The sequence below is a fragment of the Elephantulus edwardii genome, unplaced genomic scaffold (genome assembly GCF_000299155.1).
Source record: "Elephantulus edwardii isolate Elephantulus edwardi_28Jun2011 unplaced genomic scaffold, EleEdw1.0 scaffold00209, whole genome shotgun sequence".
Classification (NCBI taxonomy): domain Eukaryota; kingdom Metazoa; phylum Chordata; class Mammalia; order Macroscelidea; family Macroscelididae; genus Elephantulus; species Elephantulus edwardii.
The window spans coordinates 4,271,220-4,286,101 of record NW_006399959.1 but is presented as its reverse complement, the minus strand read 5'-3'; the positions used below and the strand labels follow the sequence as shown (position 1 = coordinate 4,286,101).

The window sequence follows — 14,882 nt, the reverse complement described above, 5'->3', positions numbered from 1 at the left end:
GGCCTGCCCCGCCCCCGCCCCTCACCAGGTTGGGGGCACCGCTCGGGGAATTCCGCAGCACTGCGAGGGTCCCAGGGAGGGGCTGGCTGGAACGGGGCGCAGCTGCCTTCCTCCCCAGACACCAGCTGCCCCTGCCCATCGAGTCTGCACGCCCACCAGCCCGCCTGTCTGGGGTCTGAGACTGGGAAGTTACTACCTCGATGGGGACCCAGGCGCCAGGACTGGGTCGGGATGCACATGTATGGCCCTGACTTTGAATGGGTCTAGCACGGGTGCACTTGAGTGACGGCGGGGGGCTGGTGACCTGGGGGTGCGGGAAAGGGCAGGGGGCTGGTAGGAGGAGCCGTCTGTAGGGGTTAGGATTCCCTGGCTGTGCAGTACCTGCTGGATCACCGTAGGGACGCAGCTCTGAAGGGAAGAGGGGAGACTTGGGTTCCCAGGTTGGGGGTGGGGTGGGGGTGGGCCGACGAGGCGTCCGGACCTGCTCTTCGGAGCCAGTCCCGGGCGGGGCTTCCCGACTCCCTGGGGGGGCGGGGAGAGAGGGAGGGAGGGACCTAGAGGAGGGACCCGCAGGAACGCGGGGAGGGGGCCCCCTCCTGCAGGCGCCCGAGCATTGGAGACTTGGGTGAGGGGGGACAGTGCACCAGAGAGTGGAAAGGGCAAGGAGTGGAGGCTAAGGGCCGGATCCTGAGTGCAGAAAGGAGACAGCCTGTCACCGATCCCGCCAGGCCAGAGAGAGCTTCTCCTCTACCGGCGGACAGCAACCCCCCCCCCCAGGGTAGTTAGGAACCGACGGACCGCAGGCAACACCCCGCAGAGTGCCTGGGAAACCCCGGGCCTTGTCCTGAGCTGACGCGATGGAGACATGGGCGCTGCAGGTTCTCCTGGTTCTCTGTCTCCTCCTGCCGCCACACGGGGCCTCTGCCGGCAGCCTACACAGCCCAGGTGAGGGGGTAGCCGGGTCCCTGACCTGACACCCTGGTCGATGCTCCCGTTGCTGCCAGTGGCAAGAAGGTGGCCAGGATAGCTGGGCAGCCGGGGGGTGGTAGAGGGATGAGAAGGTGTTGCGCCGGGGCAGGCTGGTGGGGTGGGTGCTTGACGACAACCAGTGAGGTCCTAGCCTCAGTGTCGCCGGCAGGCTTGTCTGAATGCTTCCAGGTGAACGGCGCCGACTACCGCGGCCACCAGAACCACACGGCCCCGAGCGGGGTCGGCCGCCCCTGCCTCTTCTGGGACCAGACGCAGCAGCACAGCTACAGCAGCGCGAGTGATCCCCAGGGCCGCTGGGGGCTGGGCGCGCACAACTTCTGCCGGTCAGGGGCGGGTCCGCCGGAGTGGGCGTGGTCAGGGCGGAGACATTAGTGGTCGGGAGGGGCCTGTAGCCAGGGGTCATCGTGTGGGGCGTGGTCGAGGCGGGGCTTGTAGCCTGGAGTGTGTGGGTTTGGTCGGGGCGGGTGTGAGCATGGGCGGGGCGAGGCGGGGCCTGCAGGCCCGAGGTCTGTGATGTAGGGCTTGTGGCCAGGACGTGGTCAGGGGTGGGGCCGCCCGGGTGAAGGAGGACCGACTTCTGGGCTCTTGCGCTCCAGCAGTCTGTGCCAGCGGGCCTGATCCGAGCAGTGCCACTTCTCTGAGGGTTGGGATGCCCACCTACGGTCCGGAGTGTCCTGAACACATACCCGCTGAGCCGCAAAGCTGTGGCAAACCAATAATGCCACAGGCGGGGTTCTGAGGCGAGGTCCTCAAACATGATATCCTGTCTAGTAACAGCTGAAATCTATGAACTGTCCCCTCGGAGGTTCACATCTAGCAGCACGTGGGGAAGCTGGAATCCTGAGGAATCTGGGATCGGCGGAGCCAAGCTGAGCAGCTAACTCTTCTGGCCTTGATGTCCACTTGGCGCCTAGGCTCGGGGCAGAGCCTGGGCTCCTGGACCGAGAGCCAGACTTCCTGCCCCCTTCTACAGGAACCCAGATGGGGATGTGCAGCCCTGGTGCTACGTGGCCGAGACAGAAGAGGGTATCTACTGGCGCTACTGCGACATCCCCACATGTCACAGTGAGTTGACGCAGCCAGAGCACAGCAGGGTGCTGAGGTTCCTGAACAGAGGGATCATTTTCTGAGGTGCCAGAGCCTAATTAACGAATACCGCGCTCCCCTTCAGTGCCCGGGTACCTGGGCTGCTTCGTCGACTCCGGGACGCCCCCAGCCCTCAGCGGCCCCAGTGGCACCTCCACAAAGCTCACTGTCCAGGTGTGCCTGCGCTTCTGCCGCATGAAAGGCTATGAGGTACTGTCCCCTGACCTTAGCGCCCACCATGACGCCAGACTTAAGACACTGATTCCTGTCTCTAGTCGAATTCCCTCTGCGACCCTGATCCCAGAACCCCACCTGTACCCCGAGACCTGACCCTGGCATCATCCAGTCTGTGCTCCCAGCTGGCAGGGGTGGAGGCTGGCTATGCCTGTTTCTGTGGCTCTGAAAGCGACTTGACCCGGGGACATCCAGCCCCAGCCACCGACTGCGACCAGATCTGTTTTGGCCACCCGGGCCAGCTGTGTGGCGGCGACGGGCGTCTGGGTATCTATGAAGGTGAAGAATGGGCCGGGACTTGGGAACTTGGGTAAAGATGGATTCAGGAGAGGGAGGTCTGAGGCTGTGGGTGGGGCTTCAGAAATGACGGGGAGTGGGGCTGGTGAGGGGGTGGGGTGAGGAGACTGAACCTGGAGGCACTGAGGATAGGACTTGAGGGGTGATCGTGCAGGCCCTGAGTTTGAAGGTGGGGCCAGACACAGGACTGAGCGGACCCTGGGGACAAGCACGACGTTTCGAGAAACCTGGAGCAGCCCAAAGCCCTGGGTTTGGGGTGGGGCCAGGTGACATGGGGCAGAACCCGGGGGACGTGCCCCGGGACCGGCAGTCTGGGGGCAGGACCTGCAGAAGGAACTGGGAGGGGCCTGCTGCTGTGATTGGGTGAACTTGAGGGCAGGGCGGTAAGTTTGAGGACAGTGTGGAGGCGGGGCCCTGGCTGGGGCGGGGCTTCGCGTTGGGCCTCGCCCCTGAGCGCTCCCCTGTGCGTCCAGTATCGGTGGGCGCCTGTCAGGGAAGCTGGACAGCGCCTCAGGGCGTCATCTACTCCCCGGACTTCCCGGACGAGTATGGGCCAGACCGGAACTGCAGTTGGATGCTAGGCCCGCCGACCACCGCTCTGGAGCTCACCTTCCGCCTCTTCGAACTGGCCGACCCACGCGACCGGCTGGAGCTGCGCGACGCTACCTCGGGCCGCCTACTGCGCGCCTTTGACGGCGCTCGCCCGCCGCCGCCAGGGCCCCTACGTCTGCAAACCGCTGCGCTGCTGCTCACCTTCCGTAGCGACGCGCGGGGCCATGCGCAGGGCTTCGCGCTCACCTACCGCGGTGAGGCCCATCCTCCGCACACCCCGCCGCCCGCCAGCCTACGCGGCGTGCCTGACCTCACACCCCTCTCCGTAGGCCTGCCGGACGCCCCTGAGAAGCACTCGCCCACCAGGGGCTCGGGGCAGAGCCCCACCACACTCCCTGACCGGGCCAACGCCAGCTGCAGCCCTAGCCCTGGTCCCCTGGAGTCTGCGATGGGCGGTGAGGCCAGCGGTCAGGGCGAGGCGGCCAGGGCGGTGTCCTTCCAGCATCCTCACTCCGTCCATGTCCCCGTAGCTCGCGTCTTCCCCTCGGTGACGGCAGTCTCCTTGCTACTGCTGCTGCTTCTCTCGCTGCTTCGTCTGCTGAGCCGAAGGTGTGGTTACTGGGCCCCGAGGGTGCAGGGCGCTGGGGGGAGGGGGGGGAGCCTGGGCAGAGAGGGCACGCTCCTGGAAGGGCGCTTCAAGGTCTTTAGGAGCGAAGCCTTGGTCCCACCCAGGAAGCAGGCGTGAAATAGCAAGGGCCCCCGCTGACGTCTGCTCCTTCTCCAGGAGCTGTCTACTGACACCAGGGAAAGGACCTCTGGCATTGGGACCTTCACGGGGTCCCGGGAGAAGCTGGACCGTATGGTACCGCCGGCCCCGAGGGGTGGCCCTGCCGTGCCCTCCGGGGGACCCCCAGACCGAGGGTCCAGCTGCACTCTACCGGCCTCTGAGCAGTTCCAAACAGAGCTCTCTGCACTCTCTTATCTCTGCTCTCTGACTCTGGACCTCCGGGGGTCCAACTCAGCCAGCGGCGAGATGGATACCTGGAACGCTATGCCCCCCACTATCTCGGCCTTCTCTTTATGGACAACTCCACCTCTGGACAGCTCAAGGAGGCTAGAGTCGGACATTAAGTATCTGTTGCTATGTAGAGACCTTGGCCTGACTCATGGTTCATATGGTTAGCTTACTAAGGATACAAGAGCCCAGCCTAACTTCAAGTGGACCGGATATGTGGAGAGTGCCTGTTTCCAGGAGTCCAGGAGTCTTTGGGCCTCTCTTGGGACAGTCCTGGACATACTTCCCTCAGGAGAAGTCAGGGGTCAAGAGAAGAGGTCCAAAGACCTGTTACAGACTTCTAATAAAGGACCTATTAGGATTCAGACCTGAGCAAGTTCTCCGCGCGAGGGGATGGGACTAGGGTAAAAGATCCCGGAGCCAAGGTTTTGGGAGGGTGGGGACTGCGGATCCGCACAGTCAGGAGTGGCCTGCTGTGGAATGGGTTATTAGAAAAAGGGCTGTCTTCTGGGGTCTTTCCCTCTGTTCTTTGCCAGAGGTGCGGGGCGGAGGCGAGGGCGAGAGGAGGCGAGGGCGAGAAAACTAGGAGCGAGTTGGGCAAGTGCAAGCTCATTAATTAGCTTGACCAAGGGGCAGAGCCTCGCCCAAGGGCCTTTTGTGCCTCTGGCACATCACAGCCTGGGCATCTTGCTCCGCTCCAGGTAGTCAGACTGGAGGAGAGGTGTCCTCCGGGCGAGGGGACGCGCAGGATGTGGCCAAGACTCTCCTAATTAGGACTCGGGCTGGCAGCCCCTTGGACAAAGCCCGGGCTACTAGTGGGTTGGGTGTTGAGGCTGCGCCCGCAAGGGCGAGTACCCAAGGGTTTTGCAGAGTCGGCGGACCGCCTGGGCGCACCATGCGAGGAACCAGCTGTGCCTGGGGAGGAGTACATCGGTTACCGCCAACCGTCCCGCATGTAAATGAAGCCGAGATTGCATAAATTATGCCAAGAGGCAAAGGCCTGGGCGGTCTAGTGGCGCGGATTGGCCGCGGCAGCGCTGACGTCAGGTGTCCAGCGCGCGAAACGCCAGCGGGCTGGGGGGGGGGGAAGAGGGGGGCGGAGCCTCGGTTACTTGGCGCGCTCTAGAAAAGAGGCTACTTCAAAGGTCAACTGTCTCAGTGCTGGGGGGGGGGGAAGAGTCGGGGCGGAGCCTGGCGTACCCACCCGCGTCTGGCCGCACCCGTCCTGCAGTGAGAGGAACCAGCGACCTCCTCTGCGCTTTGTCCCTGCGGACAGCCTGCCTCGCGGCCCGACCCGCACTGCGCCCGGGCTCCAGCGCGTCCTCGATTCTCTCTCCAGCTGCACGGGGGCGCCGGGCTCGCGCGTGCGCAGCGCCAAGGGGCGCGAGCCGGGACCCCTGAGCGGCGCGTGCGCCGACGGGGCCCGCGAGGCCGGCGGGGCGGGGGATGCGCATGCCGGGGGCACGGTGCCGCTGAGTGGGAGGCCGGCGGACGGGCCCGAGGGCCATGGCGTTCCTGGCCGGGCCGCGCTTGCTGGACTGGGCCAGCTCACCACCGCACCTGCAGTTCAACAAGTTCGTGCTGACCGGCTACCGGCCGGCCAGCAGCGGCTCAGGGTGCCTCCGCAGCCTCTTTTATCTGCACAACGAACTGGGCAACATCTACACGCACGGTGAGCCCGCGCCGCCTGGCCCTGGCACGACCAGAAGCCGCGGTGACAACGCTGCCATTGTCCCGGCCAGCACTGCCAGCTTCCGCTCCCCTGCCGGGGCCCTGGGACTGGCTCGGGGAGCGAGTGGGGCCCACGTCCCCCTAATTCCCCTGAGCCCCAAGAAGGAACCTGGTGCCCCGCCCTGCCTAATCCTGGAGCCCTGAGCGCCTTCCCCTGAAGCACCCAGAGATGGCCCTGTCCCTAGAAGAGGCTCAGCCCCTCCCTAGTGGCCGCCTGCGGGCCAGAGGCCCCGCCTAATGGCGGCTCCTTCCCCACCCCACAGGCTGCCGGCCCCTCCTCTGCGGCCCCGGGGCTCTGCTGACACAGCCCTGCCCGTCCTTGAGGTGCCCCGGCAGAAAGCGGGGCTTGGAAGCTGGTCCATCCTCAAAAGGCCTGGCCAGGCTGGGATGCTGTGACCCCAGGAGTCTACCTGGAGTGGGGTGTCCTGCAGTCCAAGCTGTGCCTGTTTGACCCTTGAGAGGGCTGGCCAGGAGCCCAGTTCTGATTCCTCTACAGGGGGCCAGAAAGAATGGGCTCTGGATGGGATAAGCTTGCTTCAGGCCCTTGCCCTGGCTGGCCCTGCCCTTGCCACCTTTTGAAAGACAAAAGCCCGACTCCATTATTCTGGACACTTATGTAGAGGACTGGACACAAGGGTTGGAGAAGGGAAGGAAGCTAAGTGGTTCCAGCATTTTGTGTCACTTAAGGTCAAGTTGGGACTTCTGCCCACCTGCCAAGCTGCTCTACGGCAGGGGCACTGTGTCTGCAGGTAAAGAGGGAGTGTGTGGGGGTCAGGCTGCCCTGTCTAGTGCTGGTTAGGTTCACCTTGGGCAAGTGACCTAGTCTCCCCACAGCTCAGATTATTCATCTGCAAGGCAGGGACACTGGCAGCTGGCCTCACTTCCAGGCCGTTTTAGGCCCAGCTCCCTGAAAACTTGTAGCCCAGGATGAGCCTGACCCCATCCCTCATCCTGATCTTGGTCTTTAGGCTGAGCCTGACTTCATCCAGGCTGGGCCCCAGTGTTCCTGTGCAGGACGCTGCCACAGGGCCACGGTCTCTCTCCTCAGGACTGGCTCTGCTGGGTTTCCTGGTGCTGCTGCCAATGACTGTGCCCTGGGGCCAGCTGGGCAAGGACGGCTGGCTTGGGGGCACACACTGTGTGGCCTGCCTGGCACCCCCCGCTGGCTCCGTGCTCTATCACCTCTTCATGTGCCACCAGGGGGGTAGCCCTGTGTATGCCCGGCTCCTGGCCCTGGATATGTGTGGAGTTTGTCTTGTCAACACTCTTGGTGAGCTGAGCAGGAGGGCGGACTGGCTGGGGAAGGGCTGGAAAGCAACGAGTGGGGCCCCAGGCTATGGAAAATGCCTGCCTGACCACTGACTCCCCTTCCCCTTCTACTTCTCCCCTGCAGGGGCCCTGCCCATCATCCATTGCACTCTGGCCTGCAGGCCCTTGCTGCGCCCAGCAGCCCTGTTGGGCTACACCGTGCTGTCAGGGGTGGCAGGCTGGCGGGCCCTCACCGCCCCCTCCACCAGCGCCCGGCTCCGAGCTTTCGGCTGGCAGGCTGGTGCCCGCCTCCTGGTCTTTGGGGCCCGAGGACTAGGGCTGGGTTCTGGGGCCCCAGGCTCCCTACCCTGCTATCTGCGCATGGATGCTCTGGCATTGCTGGGTGGGCTGGTGAACGTGGCCCGCCTGCCTGAGCGCTGGGGACCTGGTCGCTTTGACTACTGGGGTAACTCACACCAGATCATGCATCTGCTCAGCGTGGGCTCCATCCTGCAGCTACACGCTGGTGTTGTGCCCGATCTGCTCTGGGCTGCCCACCACGCCTGCCCACCAGACTGAACTGTTCGTCCTGCCAGCCAACTGGATCCCTAGAATCACCACCACCTTGCTTCCCTCTCACTGGTCTGAGAGGGGCTGGCTCCTGGAAACTTTCCACAAAAGCGGAACTCCCATGCCAGGGAGACCTCATCCGCTCATCACCCATCCTTCTATGGAACGCATCCGTTGTTCTCTGGGCACCAGGACACCATCATCTGACTGCATTGATCCAAGAAAAACCTTGCCCTCTCTGGCCTCAGTTTCCCGAGACCTGTGGGGTTTGGGCCAGAGGGCTTAGGAGGCACATCTAGCTGGGACAGTTGTAGTCCTGCCAACTTTCTGTCATCCTCATTTCACCCCTCCCACAGCCTCTGGTGGACTCTGCATCCATGTCTGGATCTTACCCTTCCTTGCATGCCAGCCCTCCCAGTGGCCTGCACATCCCCTCTGCTCCAGTCTGCTCTGAGCCTGCAGAGTGAGGGGTGGCGGGCAGCAGGACTGGCCTCTTCGTTAAGAGACCAAGATACCATCATGGCCAAGGAACAGGAAGCCTTCTGTTGGTGACCCAACAGTGGACACAGAGAGGTGAATGCCTATGGCCCCGGGGGCTGAAGGTGTGTCTCTGCCTTAGCTACCTACTAGGGACCCACCAGCTCAGGAAATTTGCTCTGCTCTAGGTAGCTGGCCCAAGGTGTGAGGCCCCAGAGCTCCCTAGCCAGGATCCGCTTCAGGTCGCGCCCCAGAGGCCCTTCAACCCTGAGTATGTGAATAAATGAGACAGGATGTGCTATGTTGCCACCTGTGCAAATGAAGGTGTACCCAAGACTTGAATACCGTTTAATAGTCAGAGGGAGTGTTCAGGAGTGATAGGAGGTAAAAAGTTAAGAATTTCCAGGTTGGGTGGGGGAACTGGGGTCCAGAGAATCCTCAAACATGCTGAGGAGGTTCCGGGGCTCAAAGGACAGTAAGGAGCCCTCAGAAGGTGCTGGGTGAGTGTTGCTCAGGTCGAGGAGGTCCCTATGCAGGGGAAAGAAGAGAGAAAAATGATCTGGTGAGACTGAAAGCTCCTCCCCAACCCCACCTGTGCTCTGGCTCCCAGAGCTGTGTATCTGCTCCAGAGGGCAGGGGGAGGGGGGATTACGTGCCCCAGGCAGATCTGTCGAAGGGCAAGAGGGGACAGGCAGGGTGGTGAGGGATGGTGGGGGGTGGGCAGGGAGCTCAACTGTCAGGACCCCTACTGTGGGCTGCCCCCCAGCAAGATGGGAACAGCACACGTGGTACGCTTGGAAGAGAGGCCTTTCAGCTCCCAAGGACCAGAGGCAAGCCAGGCGCTCCTATTAAGCTGAAAGGAACTTTGGGGCCAGTGACCCTTATCTACTGCTTCCTATCCACTGGGGCAGAAGGATGCCGCTGCCACCACAGATGGATGAATGCCATTATCATCCCTCCTGAAAAGTGTCCCCTCTGAACAATATAGTACCCTTTGCAGCAATTTCTAAGCTTTGCTTTTCCACCAGGGACCCTGGGGCCATAGTGACTCCACTGGGGGTTTAGGGTGGGGGATCTTCTCCATCTCCCTCCTCAGCGAGTGTCCCAGCCCATGTGCTGCCCCTGGGGTGACAGCTGCAGCAGTGTAGGGCCAGCTATCCAGTGTGAAGCCGCTAACCTGCTCTCTGCTTAGCACAGGGCTGAGCAGAGAAGAGCTGCATTTGTGCTAGGCCAGGCTCGCCCCTGCCTGGTCCACTCACCCAAAGCTGTTGTCCTCCACATTGCTGGAGAGCCTGTGGTCCTGGAGGAAAGTGCAATGGGGTGAACAAGGAGGGGTGGCCGGTGGGGCTGGGGGCTGCAGCCAGTTGGCAGGGCGGGCCAGCGAGTGGTAGAGCCAGTACAACAGGGAGACCAGGGCCTGCGTGCGGAAGGGACAGGGGTCAGGAGGCTGGGTGGATGCCTGGGGAGGACAAGGCAGCAGCCTGTCCCTGGTTTCACTGGCTTACCTGCCACAGTGCCCACCCTCGGCTCAGGGCATCAGCTGCCGTGGACCACAGGACGCTCCAGGGCCTAGGCTCCTTGAGCATGGGGAGTGACAGGAGCACCCTGGCCGTTGCCCGCAGTGTAGGGTCCGGCTCCAGCATCATGGCGAGGATGGCGCACAGCTCAGAAGACAGTCCTGGGCATTAGACACCAGACGAGCACGTTACCATCTGTGCAGGATAGGCCCCCGTGGGAGCCACCCTCTTTGCCCCCACTTACCTGAAGTGAACTCAGGGGGCAGGTAGCCCTGGCGCAGCTGCTGCCAGCCCTCACCACCACAGGGCAGCTCCATGTTGCAGGCCACTTCCAGAATGGTGAGGCCTAGACTGCAGGGGGCAGAGAAGGGACAGATGTTGACCTTAGGACACAGCTAGACACCTATAGGGCCCTTAAAGCCTTACCCAAAGGCCAACGTGGTGAGAAGGAGGCAGTGGCCAGCCCCCCAGCTAGAAATGCCCCTTCATAGAGCCCGACTCCTACACCCATTGCAGGGAGTCTCCCAGGCTGGCCCACTGGACAGATGCTGGTTACCATGGTTCCTAGCAGGCCTGCCATCACTAGGGATGTTTGAGACTCAGGGCCACCCCATGTGGTAGAGCCTCCTAGGGTGGCCCTGGCTGTCGACTTCACGGGAGCAGCTTCCAGGTCTTTCTCTTGTGACAGAATGCGTGAGTCTGAACCAGACTTTTCCATTAGCAGCTAAGCACAGCTGTGTGCACCACCAGAGCACTGGGGACTGTTCTTGGTATCATCAGTGCTGTGGTCAGGGGCAGTGCAGGGCATGAACAACAGAGTGAACTGGCACCCAGTGGCAGGCCCAGGGCCTGTCTGTCCCCACTGCAGGAGGTGACACAGTCCCCATCCTCCTAAAGAGCTATGGACATACTGCAGCATAGAGGCTCCCAGGTCATGGGACCCCTTGGCCCATGGGAGAAACTCTTCCCTGACTGCAGGGCAGGAAACTCAGCATCTTCACCTGGGGGTGTTCCAGTGTGCTTTCCCTTGGGGGAGTCACTCTCCTCCCTTCAGACTCACCTGAATATGTCTGCCGCTGTCCCATAAGAATCCTGAAGTAGTTCAGGGGCCATGTAGCGGGGGTCCCCCTCTTGGGCCTCACTGGCCCCAGCAGATCCCAGCTCCACCAGCAGCCCAAAGTCACCCAGCTTACAGCGGCCCCGTGGGCCCAAGAAGATGTTAGCAGGCTTGATGTCGAGGTGGACCAGGCCCTGGCCATGCAGGTGGGCCAGGGCCAGCAGAGTGTCCCTCAGGTAGCTCCAGACCTGGCCCTCTGGCAAGCTGGTGCCATGGGCCTCACAGTGCTGCTGCAGGCTCAGCCCACACAGCTCCATCTGCAGGTACAGCAGGCCACGCTCTTCCCAGGCGCGTTCCAGCCGCACGCAGCGGGGGTGCTGCCCCACCTTCTCGTGGCCCCTCACCTCTGCCAACTTGCGGACTCGGTCTTTGGGGCCCCGGAAGGGCAACAGGGAGCGCTTGACAGCATAGAGGTGGCCATTCTCCTTGGAGCGCACCTGGAAAAGAGGTGGGGGCGTAAACAAGGCGTTGTTGGGCTATTAACAAAAAGGTTGACAGTCTGAATCCAGTAGTTGCTTCATGGGAAGAAGACCAGGTAGTATGCTGTTAGGAAGATTTACAACCTCTGAAATCCCAGGGCAGTTCTGCTCTGCCCTCCAGGGCAGCTGTAAGTTGGACTCTCCCAGCCACAGGAACCACAGTGGGTTCCGGGAAAGAATTCACAAGGAGCCCTGGTAGTGCACAATACAGCACTTGGTGGCTAACTAAAGGGTCAACAATTTGAATGCACCAACCCCTCCATATGTGAAGGATGAGGCCGCTGCCTTTGTAAAGATTTACAGTCTTAGAGACCCTCCAGGGTCACTATGAACAATAATCTGCTGAGGACAGTGGGTATTATGTGGCATTGTATTCAGGTAATATTTGTGCAAGGAAGTCCAATGTTTTAATGGAAACAAATGACTGGAAGATATGCTTTGAAGGAATGAAAGGAGGCAGAGTATAGTACCAGCAGCTGCCAGCTTGGTGGGGGCGGCAGGCAAGGTGGGACTATGCACAGTGGGAGGCTGTATCCTGGATGAGAACTGGCTGAGAGCCCCATTAAGAGGGATCCAGGCAGGGATGTGGAGACCCAGAGTCCCATGCTGCATGCCAGGTTCTGGACAAGGGGCAAGTGTGCAGGGAAGTGGGGGTGAGGACGGGTGGCCTTGGAGGGGTCCACCCAGGAAGGGGTAAGAAAGTGGCCAAGTCCAGTGTCAGTGAGGATGGGATGTCCAAGGAGGAGGGGAGGTGGGGCGCAGAGCCCCAGCTCTGAGCACCTGGCCTGGATCCTCCACTCACCTTGAACACCTCCCCGTAGGAGCCATGGCCCAGGTGGCCCAGCTGCTGGAAGCACTGCTGGAAGAAGGACTCAGGCCGGCCGGGATCATACTGGGTGCTCTGCAGGAGCTCCGGGGCCTCAGCCCGGAAGGACACTGTCCGCGGCTGATGCCAGCCAGGGGTCCGCCAAGGGAAGATGCGGCTGACTGGGATGCAGCCCTTGGCCGGGGGCCGGGGTGGGAGGCTCTGGCTGAGCCTGCGTCGCCTCTTGAGAAAGAAGCCAGGTTCTGAGTGGCGGAAGTAGGCAGGGGCTGGTGTGCCACTTAGGGGTGGCAGGGTGCCCTCCGTGGGCACTGGCATGGCGAGAGTGGGAGGCCCTGCAAGGGGCAGAGAGTGAGCAAAGGTCAGGGCAGCGTGTCCACTCAGCATCTGGTACCAGGGTCCTGCACAAATCCACACATACGTGCTGGACTTTAATCATGAGGCCGAGAGGCAAGCACCTGCCATGGCTAGGGCCTCCTGGTATTTCCAAGGACAGACACTGGGGTGGGGCCTAGACCACCATTATAAAACCAATATCCCAACAGTGCAAACTTTCTTTTTTTAAGATATTAAGCATGTCGGTAACATGCAAATCATTTCCCAATCACCAAACTGCTAATTAGGGGTCATAAAAGAGCAAACTTCTGCATTTCACAGCAGGTGGGAGAGCTGTGTTGGGACTCTATTAGAGTCCAGTGAACATGCCATCCCACAACAAAGAAGTCTGACGTAGGATCAGTGACCAAAATGAGACCCAGGGACATGAAGTGGGCTCCTGCTGCTGGAAAATGGCACCAATAGAGGCTCGCTCAAAGAAGGGTTGCTACAGACCTTCAATTTATTAAAAACCACAGTATTTGCCAAGTGCAGTCAAGCACAATAAAGGGATGCATGCCTCCAGTAGAAAGAGAACAGGACACATCTGATCTCTGTCCAGGAGCCCCCACATTCATATAGAGAGGTAAAACTCCCTGACCCACCCATTCAGGTCCACAACAATGGGCTCACACAACAGTCTGAGGATGGTGCAGGATGGGCCTGGGTTCCTGTCTACTGTACAGAAGTTGGGCTCCATGACACCCAACAACAATGCCCTCCTTTATCTACTGGTGCCCCAGTGACAAAGCAGTTAAGGCGATACACTGCCCACAGAAACATTGGCAATTTGAGGCCACCAGCTGCACTGTGAGAAAAAAGTGGCAGTTGGCTTCTGTGAAGAGTGCAGCCTCATACACCGAATGAGGCCATTCTGCTCTACCCTGGGATCTCACTACCCGTCAGGACACACACACCACCAGTGTGTGTGAATGAGTACAAGTGGTACGAACTGTTACAATGATGTCTCTGCTCCACACCCCCAAAAACTCTGCCATCCTTTGAACCTGGAACAAAACCCGCCTCTATGACTCAACAGGCCTGTGAGAGGAACAGCAAAACTAGGGGTCATCACATCTCAGAACCACAGGGGATGGACAGGGCAGAATTTGCCCACGGAGAGTGCCCAGAGTCAGGAAAGGAGGACAAATGGAGCTGAAGAAAGCTGTTATAATAAGGGATTGTAGGTGAGCTCTGGTGGCCTAGTGGCAGGAGGGTGTGCTGCAATCCCAGAGGTGCATGGTTCAAATCCACCAGATGCTTTGCTGGAGAAGGAGGAACAGTCTCCTCCTGTACCAGTCAGATCTGATTTGATGGTACACACATGCACAAAAAAAAAAAGGGATTGTAATTAAGGTTATAAAGCAAAATGTGTATGAATGGTTGAATGGAAAAACAATCTTCTCTGTAAGCTTTTAATCAAATCACAATAAAGCATTTAAAGTAAACAAAAAAGGCTGCCCTAACAAAGGAGCTCTAATTAATTGGATCAGTCTGTGGAGCAGTTAATGCCCCAGGAAATGGTTGAAGGCCATAGTGCAATCAACTGGTAATGAATGGAGTCCAACAGCTAGACACAAATTCCTAAAGCAAAGAAAACCCCCTGCTCTGGGTTACCGAGTCTGTAAGTCTGGATGGACTAATATTACTGTTGGACCAATAGGCAGCATCACAATGGATGGAGAGGCGATTGAAACTGTCAATGCTACATCTTGCTTGGATCTATAATTAACTCCTTTGTTGGTACCAGCAATCAGGAAATAAGGAGATGCATTCCACTGGGAAAATCTGCAGTTAGAGACCTTTCCAAATTATTGAGTAATAATGTTAGTTTGAAGACTAAGGTGCGTCTGCATGAGGCCAGTCTTTCCTATTATTTGCTGTGCATCTGAGAGCGGGACAATGAATAAGGATGACAGAAAAAGAATTGATGCTGATGCCTTTGAGCTGTAGTGCTGGAGAAGAGCAATGAACATTCCATGGACAGCCAAGAGAACGAACAGATGTCTTGGAGGGGGTGCAGCCAGCTCTCTGGAGGCAAGAATGAGGCTTTACCTCACCTACTTTGGACATGCAATCTGAAGATTGCACTGGAACGTAGAGAAGCCAAAGCATAAGGAAGAATCCAAGACACTAAAGAGCTGAACAGAAGATTCCAAAAGGCAGCGCGGAATGACAAAGCAAAATATTACAATTAAATGTGTGAGGAGCTAAAGTCGGAAAATCAAAAGGGCGGAACTTGTTCAGCATTTCTTAAGCTCAAGGAACTGAAGAACAAATTCAAACCTCGAGTTGCTACAATCAAGGATGCTTTAGGCAGAATGTTAAATGATCCAGGAGGTATCAAAAGAAGATGGAAGGAATATACTGA

At 59.6% G+C, this 14,882-nt stretch overlaps 3 protein-coding genes across 4 annotated transcripts; 2 read left to right on the top strand and 1 right to left on the bottom strand.

Moving 5' to 3' along the window:
- Positions 1-857: 857 nt before the first annotated feature.
- Positions 858-4,154, top strand: KREMEN2 (kringle containing transmembrane protein 2). Of its 2 annotated transcripts, none has more exons than XM_006897454.1 (9): positions 858-945; positions 1,139-1,313; positions 1,964-2,055; positions 2,162-2,286; positions 2,436-2,589; positions 3,081-3,413; positions 3,489-3,614; positions 3,690-3,768; positions 3,944-4,154. In XM_006897454.1, the coding sequence occupies exons 1-9, from the start codon at positions 858-860 to the stop codon at positions 4,152-4,154; spliced, it is 1,383 nt and encodes a 460-aa protein (XP_006897516.1). The 2 variants fall into 2 exon arrangements, with proteins under 2 accessions (XP_006897516.1, XP_006897515.1); XM_006897453.1 differs by having other exon boundaries at positions 3,489-3,632.
- Positions 4,155-5,680: 1,526 nt separating this feature from the next.
- On the top strand, positions 5,681-7,732 carry PAQR4 (progestin and adipoQ receptor family member IV). The gene is made up of 3 exons (XM_006897452.1): positions 5,681-5,846; positions 6,954-7,175; positions 7,299-7,732. The coding sequence occupies exons 1-3, from the start codon at positions 5,681-5,683 to the stop codon at positions 7,730-7,732; spliced, it is 822 nt and encodes a 273-aa protein (XP_006897514.1).
- Positions 7,733-8,592: 860 nt separating this feature from the next.
- PKMYT1 (protein kinase, membrane associated tyrosine/threonine 1) lies at positions 8,593-12,463 on the bottom strand. Its single transcript, XM_006897496.1, has 6 exons — positions 12,116-12,463; positions 10,778-11,271; positions 9,962-10,068; positions 9,706-9,878; positions 9,460-9,617; positions 8,593-8,728 (listed from the first exon to the last, which is right to left on the bottom strand). The coding sequence occupies exons 1-6, from the start codon at positions 12,452-12,454 to the stop codon at positions 8,593-8,595; spliced, it is 1,407 nt and encodes a 468-aa protein (XP_006897558.1). The 5' UTR covers positions 12,455-12,463.
- Between the last annotated feature and the right edge of the window lie 2,419 nt (positions 12,464-14,882).

Coding starts and splice junctions, on each gene's coding strand:
- KREMEN2 (XM_006897453.1), top strand. CDS start 858: ATGGAGACATGGGCGCTGCAGGTTCTCCTGGTTCTCTGTCTCCTCCTG. Junction 1,314..1,963: donor GGCGCGCACAACTTCTGCCG/GTCAGGGGCGGG, acceptor CCCCTTCTACAG/GAACCCAGATGGGGATGTGC. Junction 2,287..2,435: donor GCCGCATGAAAGGCTATGAG/GTACTGTCCCCT, acceptor CTGTGCTCCCAG/CTGGCAGGGGTGGAGGCTGG.
- PAQR4 (XM_006897452.1), top strand. CDS start 5,681: ATGGCGTTCCTGGCCGGGCCGCGCTTGCTGGACTGGGCCAGCTCACCA. Junction 5,847..6,953: donor GGGCAACATCTACACGCACG/GTGAGCCCGCGC, acceptor CTCTCTCCTCAG/GACTGGCTCTGCTGGGTTTC. Junction 7,176..7,298: donor TTGTCTTGTCAACACTCTTG/GTGAGCTGAGCA, acceptor TCTCCCCTGCAG/GGGCCCTGCCCATCATCCAT.
- PKMYT1 (XM_006897496.1), bottom strand. CDS start 12,454: ATGCCAGTGCCCACGGAGGGCACCCTGCCACCCCTAAGTGGCACACCA. Junction 11,272..12,115: donor CCTACGGGGAGGTGTTCAAG/GTGAGTGGAGGA, acceptor CCTCTTTTCCAG/GTGCGCTCCAAGGAGAATGG. Junction 9,618..9,705: donor GAGGGTGGGCACTGTGGCAG/GTAAGCCAGTGA, acceptor TTCCGCACGCAG/GCCCTGGTCTCCCTGTTGTA.